This window comes from Apium graveolens, chromosome 10 (assembly GCF_009905375.1).
Source record: "Apium graveolens cultivar Ventura chromosome 10, ASM990537v1, whole genome shotgun sequence".
Taxonomy (NCBI): Eukaryota; Viridiplantae; Streptophyta; class Magnoliopsida; order Apiales; family Apiaceae; genus Apium; species Apium graveolens.
Window position 1 is genome coordinate 160,872,380 of NC_133656.1, and position 21,584 is coordinate 160,893,963.

Sequence of the window (21,584 nt, forward strand, 5' to 3'; positions counted from 1 at the left end):
ATGCACGTTAGGTAAGTAAACCAATCTGAATATTAAGATATCTCTCCACTTGTCCACGTAAAATGAATAAATAATGTATTTCTTTAAATGAATTAACGGATTATTTATTCGTGCATCTCCTTCCATACAGATAATTGGTGTTGTATGCACAACAAATCTTAGTAAAAATTATTATTATAGAAAGATTGTTTTTTAGGGATGGTTGATATAAAATTTCAAATTTTAAAAATTTATTAAAAAATATTAATTTTATATCTTGAATAAATTAATTTGAAAAATACATCATAACTGTTTTTTAAATAAACTATATAACATAATATTAATGCATAAATTTGTAACAAATTAATTAGAAAGTGATTGTGCAAATCACTAAGAAAATAATTTATATAGTAAAAAATTATTATTTGTGTAATCTAGTTTTAACGTGCGATGCACAATTTCTTTTTAATATTCTAATTTAATTTGAATGTATTGATATGTAATTTTATACTTTTTGGTGTGAAAATTATACAAAATACTTTTGATGGATCAATAATCATTTAGTTTTCTATGTAAATTAATAATAAAAAAAATGAACATTAATTAAAAGTGTATTATGAGTATATGTAAAATTTTCAATCAATATATTCAATCATGTATTTAAAACTTCAAAATGACAATTTAAATATTTACTTAAATCAATATATCAAACTATATTAATAGTAACCACTAAACCAAAATTTTGAATATTAATAGTAACCACTAAACCAAAATTTTGAATGTAATTTTTTTTCAAAAAAATAGATGAATATAAGTGTGGATGTTTTATTTAAAGTTAATTTTTTGGCTTTGTTCTGAAAAAAGAATGATGTTGCTTTGAATGTCATCAAATACTTTGGACAAAGAGCTAATCAATTAAAACTACAAGAGTTATAAAAGTAATTTTTATTACTGCATGAAATAAAATATTATTACATTTAGCATAACCCTTATTTTTATATCTATCTCACCGACTTAGATGTGAATAAAATAAAATAAAATAAAATAAAATAGATATATTAGTAAAAGAATAAATTAATAACCTTTTTTGTTTTTTTTAGAAAGAGAAGAAAAAAGAAAAATACTTTGTAGCTTGAGAGTTTACTATCTTCAATGTTATATAATCTTCGAATTATTTAAAAAAATGTTAGGAACTCCCCAAATTATTTCTAAAATAAATAAATATGTATAACTTTCTCAATTGATAATTTTTATAATATGATTTTAATACAATTTTATGTGTATACCGACATATGAACAAAAAATAATTTGGCATATTTGGCACTTTTTTTTTACTTCAAATTGTTTACTCTCGTAAACCCAACTCAAATTTATTAAAAACAGTATTTTTTTATGTGTCTAATAACACACAATAGATATTAAATAATTTTTTTGTATTTATTATATTTTAATTGATTAAAATTGTTGTAAATGCAAAAATATTTACTGAATTTTAATTAATTGAATTATTATAAATATAGGAATACATAAATATTTATAATTTGAGAAATAATCAAATCTTGACCCGACTTAAAACTCAACCTTTTAAGTTTTAATATTCCGACCCGACCCGATTTGAAAAAGAGAGAGCAAAAGCTAGTGAAAACAGTTTCTGAGCATCCAAAACACAAATTAGGGTAAAAACACGCCCCTTCTTCTCCAATACAAAATACACACAAGTTTTCGCCTCATAAAAATTGGTTCTGCTCTGCTTTTTTTTTTTGCTGGTAAGAAACAATTACTTTAATTTTATCTCGTTTCTAGTTTTTACACTTAATTTATTATTTGTTTTTTTTTTATTTTTCATGTTATTATGCTCATTTAGCGTTGTAATTTGTCATTATGCTTGCATGATTTTTCTTACTGACCCTTTACAATTAACTCAATTCCTGTTCGGGTTTTATGTTTATATTTGTATTTTAATGGTTAAATGATGTTACTAGGTTTGTAATTTGTCGAATACATGTCTCATTTGTTTTCGGGCTAGCGCGTAATTTTTGTTTGTTTTTTTAGTTTTTGTGTTTGTATTATGCATGTGGGCTGATGTTACTGGGCTGTATTTTGTAACGAAGATGGCGGAATTGTTGTTGGATGGTTCTTCACGAATTATGACTAATTTGTTGTTTTTTAAGGGTTAGGGGTAGTGTGAACTTTGGTTTGATGGTTTCGTGTTTATTTTTGTAATGTATGTGTAGGATGATATTGCTGCGGTGGTAATTTGTTTCGATGGCTGGAGTGTTGCCTGCCGATTCTTTGCAAATTGGGGCAAATGAAGGAGCCTTATACAGTAGTCAGCAGTTAGAGAATGGCAGTGGAGAGGACGGCACTGGTGGTGGTGGTCGGTGGTACTATTCTAGAAAGGAAATTGAAGAGAATTCTGCTTCTAGAAAAGACGGGATTGATCTCAAGAAAGAGACTTACTTGCGCAAGTCGTATTGCACTTTCTTGCAAGATTTGGGAATGAGGCTGAAACTGTATGTTCTCCGTATTAAAAATCTATATAATTGTTTCTATTCCATTCAAGTTTTATCTTCTGCTCTGCAGATTTTAATTTACATGCTTTTTGTTTTTGATTGGGGTGTAGCTTTTAGTTCTGATTTCCTATTTTTTGCTGAACTTGTGTTGTAGTTGTTTGAAGTTGTACTTCCTCATCTCAAAATATTAGTTTGGATTCTTAATGGTCAAATAAATCATTTCTAATTTACAAATAAAAAAATCTGAGCTATGTAAGTATAAACAACTGGTCTTCCAGTAATTTGAATTGCATTGTTATTATAAGAATCCATGATAAGGTGAGTGTAAAAATATGCACACATAGAAATTAGGGCTCGATGTTTACATATAGCAAGGGCCCCCTAAAGTAGTTTAGACGGACCTAATTAGAAGAGAGGAAGAATTGTAATGAAGAACTTGTCTTTCATTTAAATTTCTAATTAGTATGAATTTATTATGTGAAATTGCCCTCTCTGGATTCCTGATTTTTATTAACGCTTTAACCTTAAAGCTAGAAAGGCTTCTTCATAACTTGAGGTATTGATTTTAGAATTGTTTTGCACTCATCTTTGTAGATACGGCCTTCTAATTTGTTGTTCCTGGATAATGATAATATCATACTATTTCTTTCATCACTGATATGTGGTGAATATCATGAGTACAGGCCTCAGGTAACCATTGCTACAGCAATAGTTTTTTGTCATCGTTTCTTTCTCCGTCAATCCCATGTGAGGAACGACAGGAGGGTAAGTCCTCAGTTGTTTTAATGAAATATTGGTTTCTGTAATTTCTTGTAAGAAACCTGAATTGCTACATATTTGAATGGATCTTAAAAATGTATGCGCTGTGTTACAATGATTGCACAAGAATATACCATTCAAGTGGAATATGAAGAGCAAATTGGTCAATCAGGGTTGGTTTTGTTTACATTAATAATATAAATTGCATTACTTTATTACTGCAAGACACATGTTTAGACTCATTTGACTCTAGTTGATACTGCTGGATTGACTGAAAGGGATTTCTAATGAGTTCCGGATGTGTAAAATTTTGAAATACTAAGATCATAGAAATGGAGTTTAGATTTATTAAGGTGCGAGGACCTGAGATGAGTGATTTAGAACGAAAAGATATAATGGTTACATCTATCTTGGTGTAATGGAGTTGGAGATTAGTGACAGTCACATCAGCTTCCCTATTCATATTAAGTACTGCAATGCTTGTAATAGCAGGGGTGTGCTCTCATTAGATAAGACAAACCCTTTGTTACACAGAAACAAACACACTTATTATGTTCTGATATCTAGCTAGTTTGGAACTTAGCCAGAAACACAAAAGACATATGACTGGCCTTTTTAAATGGTTCCTGATATAATTAATGGTGAGTTTGCTCTGTCTCTATTGTATAATCCGTTTTCTTTTCTTTGAAAATACCCATATGCTAAAGGTTATATGATTTAGAAGAATCTACTACACTGCGAAGTTGGAGTTGATAACCAGATCTCACACCATTTGCATTCTTTAAAGCTTCAATTAGGTGACATAGCCTTGTAAACATCAGGGTGATTATATATGGTGGGTGTTGTGCGGTTTTAGACGATATCAACGAGCTTAAGAATGAAGCCATTAAAGCTTGTTTAAAGATATACGTGTCTTCGTCTTTCTTATAATCTCTTTGGTTAGTTTATTCGGGTTTAAACTTTAAACAACATTATTGGGCCAATGTTCTCTGAGGTGTGCCCATGATGCGCTTTTTGCCTCTCGCCCATACCATGAGGATAGGGCCTCCTTGACGAGGGTCTCGATGGGCCTCGTTTTTAGGCAAGAGCCTAGGCACGCCTTTACCAACACTTTGTATATTGTTTACCATACAAAAACACTATTGATTGTACGCACTTCTCAAACGTGCCTCGTTAAATTGTATACAAATATTATTACAATTCTTGCTGCAGGACTAATATTTAGTATTTCTATGTCTTATAATGTCTTGCAGACTATTGCAACAGTATGCATGTTTCTCGCTGGAAAGGTTGAAGAAACTCCTCACCCGTTAAAAAATGTTATTCTTGTTTCTTATGAGATCATACATAAAAAGGATCCTGCTATTGCACAGAGGATAAAACAAAAGGTCTGTTTCTTATGTTGATTACTTGTGCTGAACTGTATAAAGTGATCATGATGTGATTGGGCACGTTAGGTTTAGTTCATTTTTTTTTATTGAAGTGCTTTTACAGGGCATAGTTGACGGTCTTTTTTTCTGTTGTAGATAAATAGTCCTCTGTATAAGTTTACATGTAAATTTATGTACTTACCTTTATGGTAAAAAGAGCTAGTAAGGCACATGTATAAAGATTTTAATAGAAATCTGTATTATGGTTTTTTTTGTTCGAAAAGGGCTCTGTACTTGTCCGAAATATATATTAAGTAGTTAAGTTTTTATTGGTTGTCCACTCTTGAGTTATATCCAAGATGATATCTTAGAACATCACGTCCTCACTTTTTTCGCAAGATGTCTGATATTCCCACTTCTATTATGCAGGAGGTGTATGAACAGCAAAAAGAGCTGATATTAATGGGGGAAAGGGTTGTACTTGCGACTCTTGGATTTGATCTTAATGTACATCATCCATATAAGCCTCTTGTCGAGGCAATTAAAAAATTTAAGGTTGCACAAAATGCGTTGGCTCAAGTTGCATGGAATTTCGTGAATGATGGGTAATATGTTGCTTATGTACCTATGTTTTTACCCATCCAAGGTGAATATAATTCCATGTTTTTGAACTGGGAAAGCTGCATGCAGGCTGCGGACATCTCTATGCTTGCAGTTTAAGCCCCACCACATTGCAGCAGGTGCCATATTCCTTGCAGGCAAATTTCTTAAAGTGAAGCTCCCATCCGATGGCTTAATTTGGAGGCAAGAGTTTGATGTCCATCCACACCAATTGGAGGGTTGGTGTTTGCGTTTTTATGACAACCATTGTTGATCTATTATGTAGGGTTTGAGCACATTAGCATGACTTTGCTTTTATGCACATCTTTTTGCACATAGAACACATCCTTCGTGCACATTAAACATGAAGACATTTATTAATCTTGGTGCTCGAAGCTAACTTTTGCAGTGTTTTTTGGGTCTGGCGGACAGGACCTAAGATTGTGTCCTGCAGTAGTCTTATATTATGTACAAGTTCTATGTTCCCTATTTAATCGTACTTTGGTTTTTGCAGAGGTCAGCAATCAAATGTTAGAACTTTATGAACAAAATAAAGTGCCACCCTCTCAAACTAGTGAAGATAAAGGCAGTGCTGCTGGTGGACCCACACCAAGAGCCCCAACAAAAAATCCTACATCAGAAGAGCATCTTAAAAATAATAGCAGTTCTCACAGTAGGGGTGCTACTTCAAAACCTGTGGTCATGAACTCGGGGTTATCTCGTCCTATCCTTAATCAGTCGTATCTTGATAAGAATGCTGCTCGTACAGTGACAACACCAAATGGATATGATTATGCAAGCACAGATATGAATGGTAAACCAGGTGACAAGAAAGATACTCTGGTTAATGATGTTCAGCATTTCGACTCAGAATCGTTGCATTATATGGGTAACACAGAAATTACAAGGTCTGGTTCTGAGGGACAAGTTGAAATAGATCAAAAAGGGATTGGTGGGATAAGCGAAGCACCGGAAATCATGGACACTAAGGACAAATGGAATGGTCGCTATAAGGATCGTAAAGATGGAAAACTCGGTCACTCACCTCGAGATGCAGTGATAAAAATTGATAAAGACAAGGTAAAAGCAGCTCTTGAACGAAAAAAGGCTCGTGGTGCTACTACTCGGAGAACTGACTTCACAGATGAGGATGATTTGATTGAAAGGGAATTAGAATATGGAATCGAACTTGCTGCTGAGAGCGAGAGGAGCAAGTCTGGAAGAAAGCAAAACCGGTCTAATAATGAACATGAACATCATTTCGGGAATTGGAATAATGATGGAGATGATGAACGTGAAAAAAAATGGCAGTCACCACCCAAACAAGTATCCGAAAATGTTGAAGAAGGGGAAGTACCTACTTTTGATGATACAGGCAGGGCATATCAGTTACCAAAGTCAAACAATCGCAAGAGGAAAGCTGGTAGCCCCCTTGACAAAGAAGAAAAAGGCCATGAGTTCATGGCACCTGCATTCAATCATCATTATCAGGATGACTTTCAAGAAGATAAAGATGGGCGGGCACATATTCAGTATTCAGAGGATCACAAAAACCGCGTTTAACCAATTTCGTCTGATGTCTTTCTAGAGGATAATTATTGTTTTCCTATTCACCACTAGTACATGCTCTGTATGTGTTACTCCGGTGCAGAGGAGTATTGTTTTGCAGATCAACTGCTTAAAGAAAAACACTTGGAAACTTGAAGGCTTGTACAAGTTAGTATGCCCCCCTGGTTCTATAGCCATGCGCAGTTAAAACAAAGGATTGACATTTTTAAGTGAAGCATTTTAGTGATCAGAATATTGGCAATATTGATTCGGTAAAAAATTGCTTTGCGAATAGTAAATTCATCCAATGTGATGAGTTGCTGTGGATTAGCTGAAAGTAGGAAATAGGAAGGATGTCAAAATATAGATGCAGTGTTTGCCTGATGTGAGCTTCTTTCCTGTTGAACTTTGTGATGACCTCCACTTCTGCGGTGCTATATAATCAGAAAATGATCACTAAACCAAATATTTCATGACATCCTTTTATTTGTGGAATTAATAAGCAATCAGCGTGTTATGCTTGTCAGATGCTACGTGCAAAAAACAAAGCAAATTGGAATGATATTAATAGGGAAATGTTAGTTTCAGATCAAATATTTTGTTTCTAGAGCTAAAAATGTATGTAAAAGACGTTTTTCTTTTTTTGATGTTATTGTGTATGCACGGCCAGATTTGTCTTTTCAAGCTTGGTTTGTTGGGGAAACAAAAATATGGTTCCAAAAATAGGATTTCTGTATTAATACGCCCGTCGACTTTATTTGAAAATAAAAAATTAGTGAATATATGACATATTTTAAACATTGATGCTTGTGCACAAAGTTTCAGAAACATTTTACAAAACATAAATGTGAAAATGTAAGTGATTTAACTTCGGCTCCAGCCCACAAAGGGCTATAATATCATCGAATCCTCCATTTTTGAAAATTGGGAGTTGGGACAGGTGAGGTATACTGAATTTTTTTATATTGAATATACAGTAGAATGTTCACTTCAATTTTCCGAAAGTTGTACCTAACATGAAGCTGGCTAGCTAATATAAGATACCTCAGTTTGGTAATCTGAGAAGATAAATTAATTAAAATTCAAGAGGTACAAAGAAATGTGCACCTTAAGAAAACTTGGCAATGTTTACATTCTAACACTCACCGGTGAAGAAGATCACCGTCTTATCCCGTCTCTAGTAGACTCTATCTCTGCTGCCCTCCAACAAATTCGCTCCGAAACCACCGCGAGGTCTTCCCCTTGTGTTGCTTTAATCACCACAGGAGAAGGCAAGTTCTTTACCAACGGTGGCGATATTGCATGGGCTCAATCCGACAAAAATAAAATTCTACTCATGATGTCTAAAATAAGATGTCTTCTTGTTGACTTCATGTCTCTCCCTATGCCAACTATTGCCGCGGTCAATGGCCATGTATCCGCCACTGGATACCTTCTTGCCCTTTGCCACGACTACGTGTTGATGAGAAAGGACCGTGGGTTTTTATACATGAACGAGCTTGATAATGGGGTAGTACTTACTGCCACCTATTTTAGAGCTGTCCTCAGGGCCAAAATTTCGAGTCCTTCTGTTTGGCGCGACGTGGTTCTGAAAGCAGAGAAGATGACAGCGGAGAGAGCGGTGGAGAAGGGGATTATTGATGCGGCCTATGATACTGTAGAGGAGACGGTGGCAGCAGCGGTAGAGCTTGGGGAACAGTTGGTGAAGAGAAACTGGAACGGGAAAGTGTATGCGGAGAATAGAAAAATTCTTTTCCATGACGTTTTGCATGAGCTAAATGTTGTTGAAACTGATGAAATGTTAAGGATTTCTCGTTTACCAGTCGAGGAAGTGAAGTCTCGACTTTGATCTGGGCTATCAGACCTGCTTATTTTACAAAAATTGTATTGGTAATAGCCATTGTTATAATTTGTATGTGATAAATAAGATCTGGTTCAGATCAGCAGGACTACTGGCATCAGGTGATGCTTAATAAGTATAAGAGATTGCTGAAGTAGATCTTCGTATTGTTCTTCTTCTTATGGCTTTTATTGTTCCCATGTCATTCATCGATATGCATATTTTGATCAATTCTTTTTGATTCCCGAATCTTTTGAACTATTTATTTGATGACTTCTATTCGAATCTTCTGGCCATTTAACTTTATAGGTTGCCTTTTTTTTGCTAGTTGTAACTCTTTCTTCTTGTTCAGTATATTAATTTGGCATTTTGTCTTTCTGAATTTCCAAAATCAAACATTTATGCTTGCTTTATTTGCAAATTAGTGTTTTCAAACGGCGGAACTAGGATTTAAAGAGATTGGACCTAAAATGATTATATTTGTGTTAATTAAGTTGCATTTTTTTTTTGTATAATATTATTTTACATTACCAGAAGTGCTTAAAATTTGAACGATTCGAGTTCACGGAGCTAATATAATTAGAGTTAGAATAGGGAAAGTTCAGATTTATGAACATGAGAGTTCGAGAATCGTTAGAATATAACAAGTGGTTATTTTACCCTTAAAAATTCTAATCAATTTCTCTTACTTATAATTTTTTTAACTAGACAGTAATACTGATCTTTTCACAGCATACTGAATGATTAATTGTGACTTCGGAGAAAGAGACCAACTATACATGTAACATGAGTTCAAACAGGCCACTGCTTAGAATGACATATATATGTATATCTAAGATCTCATTGTATATATTAAACCAGCACCTTTAATTCATACCTTCATCTCAAATATCACACAAGTGATCATTAAAAGAGGAACAAGAAATGTGCAGCTCTTACATTTTAACACAACGATGATCACCGTCTCAACCCATCTCTTGTAGACTCTATCTCTGCAGCTCTTCATCGCATTCGCGGAGAAATCACTGCCACACTAATTACGAGGATGTGTTGAAGAAGCTACCTATTCCTGAAACCGTAGAAAGTCTCAGAAGGTCGCGACTTTGAGATATTGGACCTGCTGCATGTACTTGATCTATATATGTGATTTTTTTTATGCATGTTTGAACCTTCTTTTAGTGCAGGTATATGTTATCTGATGCAATTTTTTGCTGTACACTACAATAAACATTAATTTATCATCCGTTTTCCGGTACTGTTCCTCCCCGATGCACCAAAATTGACGAAAATAACTTCAATGTGCAGTTATAATAATTACATTTATTATTTCTTTATAGCTTTTTAACTACTAAATTCGATAATAAAACCAAGAAAGCACGATCTCCCTTATAACAAAGAAACAAGCCACAGTTGTACATATTCTGAAACTGAAAATAAGAAGCCATTATAATGAGAAAGTAAGGAAATAATGCAGACATAGGGTTTAAAATAAGTAAAAATAATACGTAGACCCAACTTGGCAAAAATACATCTAAAAGTGAGAATGTGTCTCGTTAGAAAATGGAAAGTTTGAGACATATTTTATATATGTTCTTGATATGATTTCCGGAAACTAACACTTGGAGGTTGTTCCTTGACATGAGAACTTAAACTTTCATATTTGGATCTAAGACATTTTCTTAGTGGAATCCATGAATATATTGTGACAAAGTTGCTTGTTTGAAATGGGTTATGGAGATTTTGTCCCACATTGGTATTGTAAAAGAAAGATATTGAATTTATATAGCATCTTGTGTTAGTGTTGTTTACAACTACTAGCATAAGTGGAATGCTTGTGTGGCCTAGTGCTAGTGGGAACTCTTATATTTTTCTTTTCTATTACAAGTTTAATTATTTATATTGATTATTTAATTATTAATATAAAATATATTGAGTAAGGATTATTTTAATCATACTCTGAATATATTTTGTAATATTAATATTAATTAATCAGGATATAATATAAATAATAAGGAAAACCCATTTTGTTTACTTTTTCTGTTTTGTTATGACACAAGTCTCGGTGCCTACCTCGCAAACATATATGAGTTGCATAGGATTTTTGGGCAAACTGAGGTGCGAGTCGCCGTTGATCATTGCTGGTTCTGTGGCTAGATTGATCTGTTGCTGTTTTATCCTAGAAGCGATATTGCTGCATTCCATCACAGCTTAAGTGGGGGGCAATAATCTTTTCAAGAACAGTCAAGTCCTCTGGAAGGGTTTGGCGACTCAGCTGTTGTGTTCTTCTTCTTATCAGAATTTGAAAAGCGATAAGAGATAAGTTTTCTTTACTTTCTTTGTCAATTACAGTCTTTATAGTTTGTTATTGCCTTCGTGTTTTATTTCGTTAGTTGGTTATTTGCCATGTTCTTGTTATTATATATATAACTGCCCATTGTGCTATGTAGTTAGAATTATACCCAACAATCTTGAAGAGATTATCTGTGTTATATATTAATTAGCAAGATGGTTAACGAAACTGCTAATGTTCCTAAAACTGTTGAGACTGGTTCTGGTTCTGGTGGTACTACTACCATTGACTGGACCACGTATCGTTTCCCCAGCCAATTAATTTATCGGGTATGCCTAATAAATTTAGTGGTGGAGCTTCTTTTTCTCGTTGGCAGAGAAAAAAAATGAAGCTCTAGTTAACGGTTAAGGATCTATGGTTAGTGGTACAGTATGATCCTCATGGGTTGGATCAAGAGAAAGCTGAATCAGTTAAGGTTTATGCTTTATAGGCTGAGAAGGATGGGGTGGCCAGGGCAGCCATTTTGGCAGCCTTGGAGAACATCTTGTTCGATGTTTATTCATCAGATGCCTATACTGCTAAAGTCTTATGGGATTTGAGAAGTATTATGTGGCTAGGTTTCTTGATTTTAAGCTGGTGGATGGAAAATCCATGACTGAACAGGCTCATGAGTTTGAGATATTAGTTCATGATTTGGGTGAGTCCGGTATGGTCTTGCTTGAGAAGTTTCGAGTGATGCCTGTGATTGAAAAGCTCCCAAAGTCTTGGGAAGCGTTTGCTCTCTCCCTGAAAAGATAGAAAGGAGAGATCACATGGACTAAGTTGATGTTGGACATCTCAGTACGGGAGCAGCACAAGTCCAAATAGGGACATGTGTTGCCTGTGGAACATGGGAGCTCGAAGGTGAATATAGTGACTGTAGGACAGAAAAGAAAGGTAGTTACTAAGAAGGCTAACACTAAACTTGACTAGAATAAGGCTAAGAAACCAAAGGCGAACAAATCATGTTGGTCTTGTGGACAGGTTGGTCATTGGAGTAAGGACTGTCCAAGTAAGAAAGCTGGAGTGGTAGCTCAAGCAAATACTGTGCTTGGACTTGGAACCACGAGTGGGCCAGTAGCTAACATGGTCATTGGTGAGGTTGTTGCCTCTGGAACCGATGACGGGTATGTTACTTACAATCCTGTACTACTTTCCACTTATCTGTCATATGAGTGGTTGATTGATACTAGAGCTAATGTACATATTTGTGCTGATATTAGCTTGTTTGTATCTTATCAACAGAGTCATGGAGTGACAGTGACGATGGGGAATGCTAGTGCTGCACAAGTGCTTGGAATAGGAAACATGGACATGAAGTTTGCTTCTGGGCGGATTCTATCTCTCACTAGAGTATATCATGTTCCCTCTATTCGTAGAAATATTATAAGTGGAAGTTGTTTAGTTAAAAACGGCTTTGAACTTTCTTTGAAGTGTAATAAAGTAATTATTACTCATACTGGTACATTCTTTGGCAAGGGTTACTTGTCTGATGGTTTGTTTTTAATAAATGTTGAACCCGTTTTGGGTGGTTTTATTAATGATAGTGTTGCACCTTCTATTAATTGTGTAGAATCATCTGATTTGTGGCATTTACGACTTGGTCATTTAAATCTTGGTGCTCTAAAGAATATGTTGAATTTAGAGTTGATTCCAAAGTACGTCATTGATAAGAAATCTAAGTGTCAAGTGTGTGTAACTGCTAAACAAACAAGGAAACCTTTTCATAATGTTGTTAGGGATTCAGACTTGTTAGATTTAGTACACTCAGATATATGTGAATTTGGTGGTGTGTTGACTAAGGATCACTGTAGATATTTCATTACCTTTATAGATGATTGTAGTAGATATTGTTATGTTTATTTGCTTAAACATAAGTATGAAGCACTAGATAAATTCATTATGTATAAAAATGAAGCTGAAACATAAATTGGCAAAGTACTTAAACGTTTGAGGTCTGATAGAGGTGGTGAGTATACGAGTACCTTGTTTAATGAATTCTGCGCAAACAATGGTATAGTTCATGAGGTTACTCCACCATACACACCTGAGTCTAATGGGTGGCAGAACGAAAGAACAGAACTTTTAAAGACATGATTAACAGTATGCTAATTAATTCTGGGTTGCCTAAGTACATGTGGGGAGAGGCTCTGAATACGGCTTGCCATATTCTGAATAGAGTCCCTCTGAAACATATGGACAAGACACCATATGAATTATGGAGAAAGCGTAGGACAAGTTTGAGTTATCTTCGTGTGTGGGGGTGCCTTGCTAAGGTGCTTGTCCCTGAACACAAGAGAAAGGAACTGGGTCTGAAAACTGTTGATTGTATCTTTCTGGGCTATCTTGAAACCACAACTGCTATGAGATTTTTAGTATTAAAATCTGACATAGATGGTATTGTGGCGAATAAGATAGTTGAGTTTCGTGATGCAACTTTCTTTGAGGAAGTATTCCCAATGAAGACTGGTATATCTTTGGGTAGTTCTGAGGATGATCCCACTCACACATCAAGTTCTATTCCTGATCATGTGGAAAAGATGACAAATGTGGGGGTGGATCCTGGTAGTAGCTCTACTCCTAACAAAGTAGATGAACCTAGAAGGAGTAAGCGTGCAAAGGTCGTCAAGGACTTTGGAAGTGACTTTATCACTTACAATATCGAGGATGAGCCTTTAACTTTCCGTCAAGCCAAGGATTCTTCGGAGTCAAGGCATTGAAAAGGCGCTTTAAAGAGTAAAATTGACTCAATTATTCAAACGGAACATGGGAGTTAGTTGATCTCCCTCAAGGGTGTTCTACTATTGGATGTAAATGGATCTTCAAGAGGAAGCTAAACCCTGATGGCTCAATAAATAAGTACAAGGCTAGGCTAGTTGCTAGGGCTTTAGGCAAAAGGAAGACATTGATTATTTTGATACATATTCTCCAGTTGCCCGAATGACAACAATCAGAATGCTTATTGCATTGGCTTCTGTACATGGTCTTATCATCCATCAAATGGATGTAAAGACAACTTTTCTTCATAGTGACCTTGAAGAAGAGATTTATATGGATCAGCCTGAGGGATTTGTTGCTTCTGGTAATGAGAGGAAAGTATGTAGACTAGTCAAGTCCATCTATGGCCTTAAACAAGCACTTATAGACTGGCATAAAAAGTTTGATGAAACTGTTTTAGACTTCAAATTTTTTAGTTAATGAAAGTGACAAGTGTGTCTACTATAAGGTTAGAGGTAATGATTATGTGATCGTGTGCTTGTATGTAGATGATATCTTGTTGTTTGGAACCAATATTGAGATTATTAATGAGACAAAGAGTTTCTTGAAGATGCACTTTGAGATGAAGGATATGGGTGAAGCTAGTGTGATTCTTGGGATCAAGTTGACTCAGCCAACTGATGGAATAACTTTGTCACAGTCTCATTATATAGAGAAATCTATACTTGAGAAGTATGGTTATTCAAATTGTAGAATCGCTAGTACACCATATGATTCAAAAGTTGCCTTAGTCAAGAATAGTTCAGGAGTTCCTGTGTCTCAGTTAAGGTATTCTTAGATTATTGGGAGTTTGCAATATCTTGCTAATGTGACTAGGCCAGATATTTCTTATTCTGTGTCTAAGTTGGCTAGATATACAAGTTGTCCAAACAAGACTCATTGGGAGGCACTGGATAGAGTTCTTAGATATCTGAAGGGAACTATTTCCCTTGGTTTGCATTACCGGAGATTTCCGGGGGTACTCGAGGGGTACAGTGATGCAAGTTGGATAGCTAAGAAATCTGGTTCCAATGGAGTGTCTGGATATATATTTACCCTTGCGGGTGGAACAGTGTCCTGAAAGTCTTATAGACAGACTTTGATTACTCGGTCTACTTTTGAGGCTGAGTTGTGTGCACTTGATGCCACGGGGACGGAGGCTGAATGGTTACATGGACTCATGAGTATGTTACCTGTAGTAAGCAAGCCGCTTCCTGCCATTTCTGTTCATTGTGATAGCCGTACAACTATCGACAAAGTCAGAAGTGTAAAGTATAATGCTAAAATAAAGAGACACATCCAAGTTAGACTAAAGTCTATAAGGGTCTTGTGTCTGATAGGATTATTGCTATAGAGTTCATAGGAACTCAGGATAATATAGCTGATCCGCTGACTAAAGGGATTGAGCATGCTATAGTCCTTAAGTCGAGGTTGGGGATGGGACTGGTAACCCATCATAATTCATCAATAGCGGGAACCCAATATACCTGAGAGGAGATCCCTCGAAGTGTATTCAATGTGGTAATAACAAGTTGTAAGGATGAATTGGTAGTACCTCTACCATATACATTTAGATACTTATGTATCTGAGTCTATTCCCTATAAACCTTAAGAGGTACTTGAACTGCTAGTTAGCAAGAATTATTTGAACTCTGAATGGGGTCAAGTCGTTTGACGAGATGATAGCAGTACATCTCTGGAGATGCCCAGCTAAGCGAATGTAATTGTGTGGTCGTAATTAGAGGAAAGGGTTATTCCTCGAAACATTCGACGAACAATAATCGAGACATGACCATTAACGTCTCAAAGCCGTAGATTGGCACCATAGCCTTTGACTTGTCGTCGTCTATGGAGTGTGGTTACACCCAACGGATAAAGATTCAAGGTGAAACATTCCACCTGTATCCGGTAGCCATCGAAGTAGAGGACTTAGGAGGGTTCAAACCCGGGAGGGTACCGACTCTGAAAAGCAAGTCATGATAAAATCTGGTATGTAATTTAATTATAGATTTATGGGGGATTGTTAGAAAATGGAAAGTTTGAGGCATATTTTATATATGTTCTTGATATGATTTCCGGAAACTAACACTTGGAGGTTGTTCCTTGACATGAGGACTTAAACTTTCATATTTGGATCTAAGACATTTTCTTAGTGGAATCCATGAATATATTGTGACAAAGTTGCTTGTTTGAAATGGGTTATGGGGATTTTGTCCCACATTGGTATTGTAAAAGAAAGATATTGAGTTTATATAGCATCTTGTGTTAGTGTTGTTTACAACTACTAGCATAAGTTGGATGCTTGTGTGGCCTAGTGCTAGTGGGAACTCTTATATTTTTCTTTTCTATTACAAGTTTAATTATTTATATTGATTATTTAATTATTAATATAAAATATATTGAGTAAGGATTATTTTAATCATACTCTGAATATATTTTGTAATATTAATATTAATTAATCAGGATATAATATAAATAATAAGAAAAACCCATTTTGTTTACTTTTTCTGTTTTGTTACTTGGTGTACCACATCGAGTAAAATAGAAGAAGAGCAACTTGAGATGGCTATATATTGAAAGGTATACTTGAGATTAAAATGACACAAGTCTCGGTGCCTACCTCGCAAACATATATGAGTTGCATAGGTTTTTTGGGCAAACTGAGGTGCGAGTCGCCGTTGATCATTGCTGGTTCTGTGGCTAGATTGATCTGTTGTTGTTTTATCCTGGAAGTGATATTGCTGCATTCCATCACAGCTTAAGTGGGGGCAATAATCTCTTCAAGAATAGTCAAGTCCTCTGGAAGGGTTTGGCGACTCAGCTGTTGTGTTCTTCTTCTTATCAGAATTTGGAAAATGATATGAGATAAGTTTTCTTTACTTTCTTTGTCAATTACAGTCTTTATAGTTTGTTATTGCCTTCGTGTTTTATTTCTTTAGTTGGTTATTTGCCATGTTCTTGTTATTATATATATAACTGCCCATTATTTGCCACTGGGGAGGAAAGTACAATAGCACATTCTAGTGTTAGTTCTTTGCAAGAAGAATAAGTGTTTGAGGCCATGGTACATGACAATAACCTGGTCAACTCTTCTCTAATTCAAATGGAAGATCACTCTCAAAGTGATCAACACACTGTCATACCACAATTACTACTACGAGTCAAACTGTGACATCTGTCACAGATGCGCCATCCACCTCAACCACCATGCAGCCAAACACTGAACAACCTTCCATCTCTACCCAAAAAACACATTATTTTACCTCTTGGCTTCAAGACACACATTTTCAATCCTAAATTATAAATGAAATACCTGTAGACTAGATTAAAGGGTTTGCAAATATAGCTCAACAACTATTTACATCTGATACGTCAAACCAGGACTACCAAGAAATTCTTCTAAACTACAGAGATGAAGTTGAAGAATAACAAGAAAAGATTATAGATGAGCTGAGAGAGCTGGCAATGTGGATACTTGGTTATCTAAATCTTTCACTATTGACATGGAGGAAGTTTTTAAAGGTTCAGGGAAGACTACATCACCATTCTTGGCAGCAATGCTAAAGAGTTTACACCTCAAAGGATTTATGATGCTTTCATAGAGATTCACAAAACTCAACTCAAGGAATTCAATTTTATTGGTAAAGCCCTAAAGAAAACACTGGACATACATCAAGAACAAGTCAAACACATGATGAATGCTAACATTGATAAGCTTCTACCCAGTCAAAGGGCGAAAAATTCACTGATAAGCTAACCAAGCTAGATCTCACACCCGTGGAGACCAGTGTCAAGCAACCCAGGGAGTCCTTTGTGGCCCTTCATACAGTTATACAGAATCAAATTTCTCAAAATAATGACATCAAGGTCAAACTGGATGAACTCTACAAAGCCAGGTATGAACCATCTACCTTAATGATGGATGAGGCTAGAAGAGTGGTTCAAGAATCTTTTGGTGGAGTTTCTAGAAGTTCAATGCCTTCTTCATCCGCTCAAATTCAGTCTTTTCCTATCATAGAAAATGGTTGTTTTTCTTGCAGTGATATATATATATATAATAATTGAAATATATTATATTTTGATTTAACAGTTATTCCCGTATTTTAATCATTAAAAATAAAAATATAGTGTTATACACATGATAAAATATTAAATTGTTAAAGTACTTACATATAACCTTCTTATTCCACTAAACTATAATTAAAATTTATTCAACTAAACTATAACTACAATTTTTTTCCTAATTATTTTTATTAAAAATTTACAATTATCATATATTTTTATAAATATTTATAATTATTATATAATTGATAAATAAATTTTTTAAATATTAATGTAACCAACACTCATAGTATATTATAAGTTATAGTGCAGATAATGTAAAACATGTCATTCACGTCATTCATGGGAGTATACAACCAACAATCTCGGTGTGGAATGCAAATGGATTGCTATATGTAGTTATCTCCTGTGAATGATGATTCACGAGTTGCATGAGTTTGAGACTCTCAACCTTAAACTGTAGCAAACTATTAATTGCTATAGCCATTTATACTAAAAATTACTATTTATTATTTTTCTATGCCAATTCTTTCTCAACCTTAAAATGTACTAGCAAACTAACACTTTTGAAGATGATTTATTTTTTAAAATTGGTGATTTAAACATGTAATGGTATATATCAGAATTATCATAATACTCCCCCTCTATCCCATTTTAACTACTTTTGACATTTTCACACATAAATTGAGATGTTAAAAAAATATAACTATACATATTTATTATTTTTAATATTTATATTAAATTAAAGTTTAGAATCCAAGTTTTAATTTAATATAAAATTTATATTCATTGATCAAATATTGGTAGGTAAGATTTTTTGTCACCTTAAAAATAAAAGGCAAATGGGACAGATGTAGTAATAATATATTAAACCAAAAACCCTCCTTTTGCTCGTCCAATAATTGAAGCTAACACTTCTTATATATTTGTGGTTGTGGCGGGCACACATGTAAAAACAGTCCGAATTGTGTGCCCTAGTTCATGTGTGAACATCATCAAAGTGGCTGCTTTTGCTTAAACGAATTTTTAATAAGGATTTCTACTATATAATAAAACAAAACCTACTCTAATTTTCTATAATCACAGAAGTTAAGGGATAATTACAGGAGGCAGCAAAAATATGCACCCTCGAGAAACGTGGAAGCGTTTACATTCTAACACTTACAGGCAACCATGATCACCGTCTCAACCCAACTCTCGTAGACTCTATCTCCTCCGCTCTCCATCGAATCCGCTCCGAAACCACTGCCTCGCATTCCCCTGGCGCCGCCCTTATTACTACAGGAGAAGGCAAATATTTCTCCAATGGTGGCGACATATCTTGGGTTGATTCCAACAAAGATAGACTCATTTTCATGATATCGAAAGTAAGATCTCTTCTTACTGACCTAATGTCTCTCCCTATGCCAACCATTGCTGCCCTCAATGGTCATGCAGTTGGCCAAGGTTACATTCTAGCCCTTTGCCACGACTACGTGTTGATGAGAAAGGACCGTGGGTTTTTATACATGAGTGGGCTAGATATTGGGGAAGTACTTCCTACACCTTTTTTTAAGGCCACGCTTGAGGCCAAAGTTTCGAGTCGAGCTGTTCTGCGTGACATTGTCTTAAGGGCCGAGAAAATGACAGCAGAAAAGGCGGTGGAGAAGGGGATTATTGATGCTGCTTATGATAGTGCAGAGGCGACAGTGGAAGCAGCGGTGGAGCTGGGGGGACAGTTGGCAAGGAGAAAGTGGAATGGGCAAGTGTACGCAGAAAATCGAAAAATTTGTTGAGTAACCAGCTCATCTAAAACCTTAAGGTGTTAGAGTAAGGCCTCAATAGGATCATATATTTAACACTCCCCCTCACTCGAAAGCCCATTTATGGGTCGAAGAGTGGAACACCGGCGCCCATCTTTGGGGCATTAATTGCCTTTAGTGTCCACAATAAATTATGAGAATGTTGGGGGTGGCTGGGAATCGAACCTTAGTTCTCCCGCCAGCCTAAGCTCTGATACCATGTTGAGTAACCAGCTCATCTAAAACCTTAAGGTGTTAGAGGAAGGCCTCAATAGGATCATATATTTAACACTCCCTTTTTTTTAAGAAAGATTTTGTTATATCATATATCTCAAAGGACTACATTATATCTCACCCGTCTAAAATGTAACTGAGTGTGACTTTATATAATAGAGCCAATACCTACTATACTACAATGACTAAATTACCCTTCTTTTTATTTCTCAATACTCCTCCTCAAGCTAATGAGTGAGAACAAAGTAAAACTCTTAACTTGAAGATATAAACTTGTAAAAATCAAAATCATCCAAGATGTACTGCCTGCTTGAGTAGTCCTGGAATATTTTAAACTGCACACCCTGCTTCAACTTAACCTCTTGAGTATCCCAACCATTAGTATCAAATTATTTTAATTGTTCTGTAGTGTTATGTACTTCAGTATACTGTTGGGTGCATCCTACACAATGTGCCACTTGACAGGAAAAAATCCAACCCTTTCACCTTGTTGACAATTTTCGAGACTCTAGTTGTAATTAACTGGTCCCAACATCTCCGCAATATCAACAAATAGGCCACTACTGTTAACCAAGAATTGGAGAAAGAAAGGGCAGCCACCAGACTTTTGCTTCGCTTCTTTGATACGCTGCATCAAGCTTTAACTTTACTTAAGTCCTGACTAAGCTTACCATGAAGGACACTGACTTTGTTTGCTTGTTATTAGAGGACAATTGCTCACAGAGCTCATAATACCAGCCAACTTAACGCTATGCAAACTCAACTTTAAATGCTCACAGAGCTCAAAACAAGCACGAGTACTCAGTCACTTCAATAGAGTGACCTCTCGGCTTCAACAATATCAGCCAACTTCACGCTATGCAAGCTCAACTGTAAATGCTCACAGAGCTCAAAACAAGCACGATTACTCAGTCACTTCGATGGAGTGACCTCTCGGCTTCAACAATATCAGCCAACTTGACGCTATGCAAGCTCAACTGTAAATGCTCACAGAGCTAAAAAAACAAGAGTATTCAGTCACTTAAAATGTGACCTCTCGGCTTCAACAATATCAATTAACTTGACACGATACGAACTCACTAAAGAGCAGCCAACCCATAAAAGGGCACACCCATAAAGGAACAAGCTCACTAAAGAGCAGCCAATAAATACCAACAAATGCTGGAAAAGTTTACACACCTAATATGTGGCAGACACCTTGGAGCAGGTGTTAAATCAAAGAGCTCAAACTTTCCCAGAAAATTGTGATCCGCAGACTGCCTTGCTCTTTTACAGAGCTTTTAAGACTTAATTTCTGCACAAGAAGTTCCATGGCTTTCTCTAAGGCTTAACTCTAGATTTTCCGCCATTAATTTCCACTTTTGCTCATTCCGTTTAGCACTATCATTATTCATGATTGTCCTAGTACAAATCCACTTTTGTCCATACTTGGTCACATAAAATGCATTTAAAGTTCCATTCCCCCTTTTTCAGCTTCATGAATTGTTGAAATACTCAACAAAAGCAAAACTTCGATTACGGCTTGGAGTTTGAGGATCCTTTATATGCTCAAATATTTTGCCCCAGGACCAACGTCATCGATTAAATTTTTAACTTCATCGTCAGTCAAGTTCTTTGGAACATCGCCAATAAACAATCTGCATTTAGTTTCAGACAGTGAGCACCTCAAGGTCCCACCCTTATAATCTTTACTATGCAACTGTTCAGTTGCCTTTTGTGCGACATCCTTTGTGTTGAATGATACGAAAGCAAAACCTTTATTTTCACCAGTATATTTATTCTTCATCGACCTTATCTCAATAATGTCGCTCA

At 35.5% G+C, this 21,584-nt stretch overlaps 3 protein-coding genes across 4 annotated transcripts; all 3 read left to right on the top strand.

The window, feature by feature from the left end:
- Positions 1-1,622: 1,622 nt before the first annotated feature.
- On the top strand, positions 1,623-7,297 carry LOC141689605 (cyclin-T1-3-like). 2 transcript variants are annotated; one of them, XM_074493953.1, is made up of 7 exons: positions 1,623-1,745; positions 2,214-2,492; positions 3,176-3,257; positions 4,505-4,639; positions 5,051-5,226; positions 5,312-5,460; positions 5,736-7,297. In XM_074493953.1, the coding sequence occupies exons 2-7, from the start codon at positions 2,245-2,247 to the stop codon at positions 6,782-6,784; spliced, it is 1,839 nt and encodes a 612-aa protein (XP_074350054.1). In that variant the 5' UTR covers positions 1,623-1,745; positions 2,214-2,244; the 3' UTR covers positions 6,785-7,297. The 2 variants fall into 2 exon arrangements, with proteins under 2 accessions (XP_074350054.1, XP_074350055.1); XM_074493954.1 differs by lacking the exons at positions 1,623-1,745; positions 3,176-3,257 and having other exon boundaries at positions 2,353-2,492.
- Positions 7,298-7,729: 432 nt separating this feature from the next.
- Positions 7,730-8,858, top strand: LOC141692627 (enoyl-CoA delta isomerase 1, peroxisomal-like). Its single transcript, XM_074497518.1, has one exon. It carries the CDS (start codon positions 7,869-7,871, stop codon positions 8,616-8,618), a length of 750 nt encoding a protein of 249 aa, XP_074353619.1. The 5' UTR covers positions 7,730-7,868; the 3' UTR covers positions 8,619-8,858.
- Positions 8,859-11,114: 2,256 nt separating this feature from the next.
- On the top strand, positions 11,115-19,581 carry LOC141691238 (enoyl-CoA delta isomerase 1, peroxisomal-like). Its single transcript, XM_074495976.1, has 2 exons — positions 11,115-11,228; positions 18,864-19,581. Exons 1-2 carry the CDS (start codon positions 11,115-11,117, stop codon positions 19,530-19,532), a joined length of 783 nt encoding a protein of 260 aa, XP_074352077.1. The 3' UTR covers positions 19,533-19,581.
- The last annotated feature ends 2,003 nt before the right edge of the window (positions 19,582-21,584 follow it).

Excerpts from the sequence above, each read along its gene's own strand:
- LOC141689605 (XM_074493953.1), top strand. The coding sequence starts at position 2,245 with ATGGCTGGAGTGTTGCCTGCCGATTCTTTGCAAATTGGGGCAAATGAA. Across the intron at positions 2,493-3,175 it reads TTGGGAATGAGGCTGAAACT|GCCTCAGGTAACCATTGCTA; the intron begins GTATGTTCTCCG and ends TCATGAGTACAG. Across the intron at positions 5,461-5,735 it reads CCATCCACACCAATTGGAGG|AGGTCAGCAATCAAATGTTA; the intron begins GTTGGTGTTTGC and ends TGGTTTTTGCAG.
- LOC141692627 (XM_074497518.1), top strand. The coding sequence starts at position 7,869 with ATGTGCACCTTAAGAAAACTTGGCAATGTTTACATTCTAACACTCACC.
- LOC141691238 (XM_074495976.1), top strand. The coding sequence starts at position 11,115 with ATGGTTAACGAAACTGCTAATGTTCCTAAAACTGTTGAGACTGGTTCT. Across the intron at positions 11,229-18,863 it reads CCAGCCAATTAATTTATCGG|GAGGCAGCAAAAATATGCAC; the intron begins GTATGCCTAATA and ends GGATAATTACAG.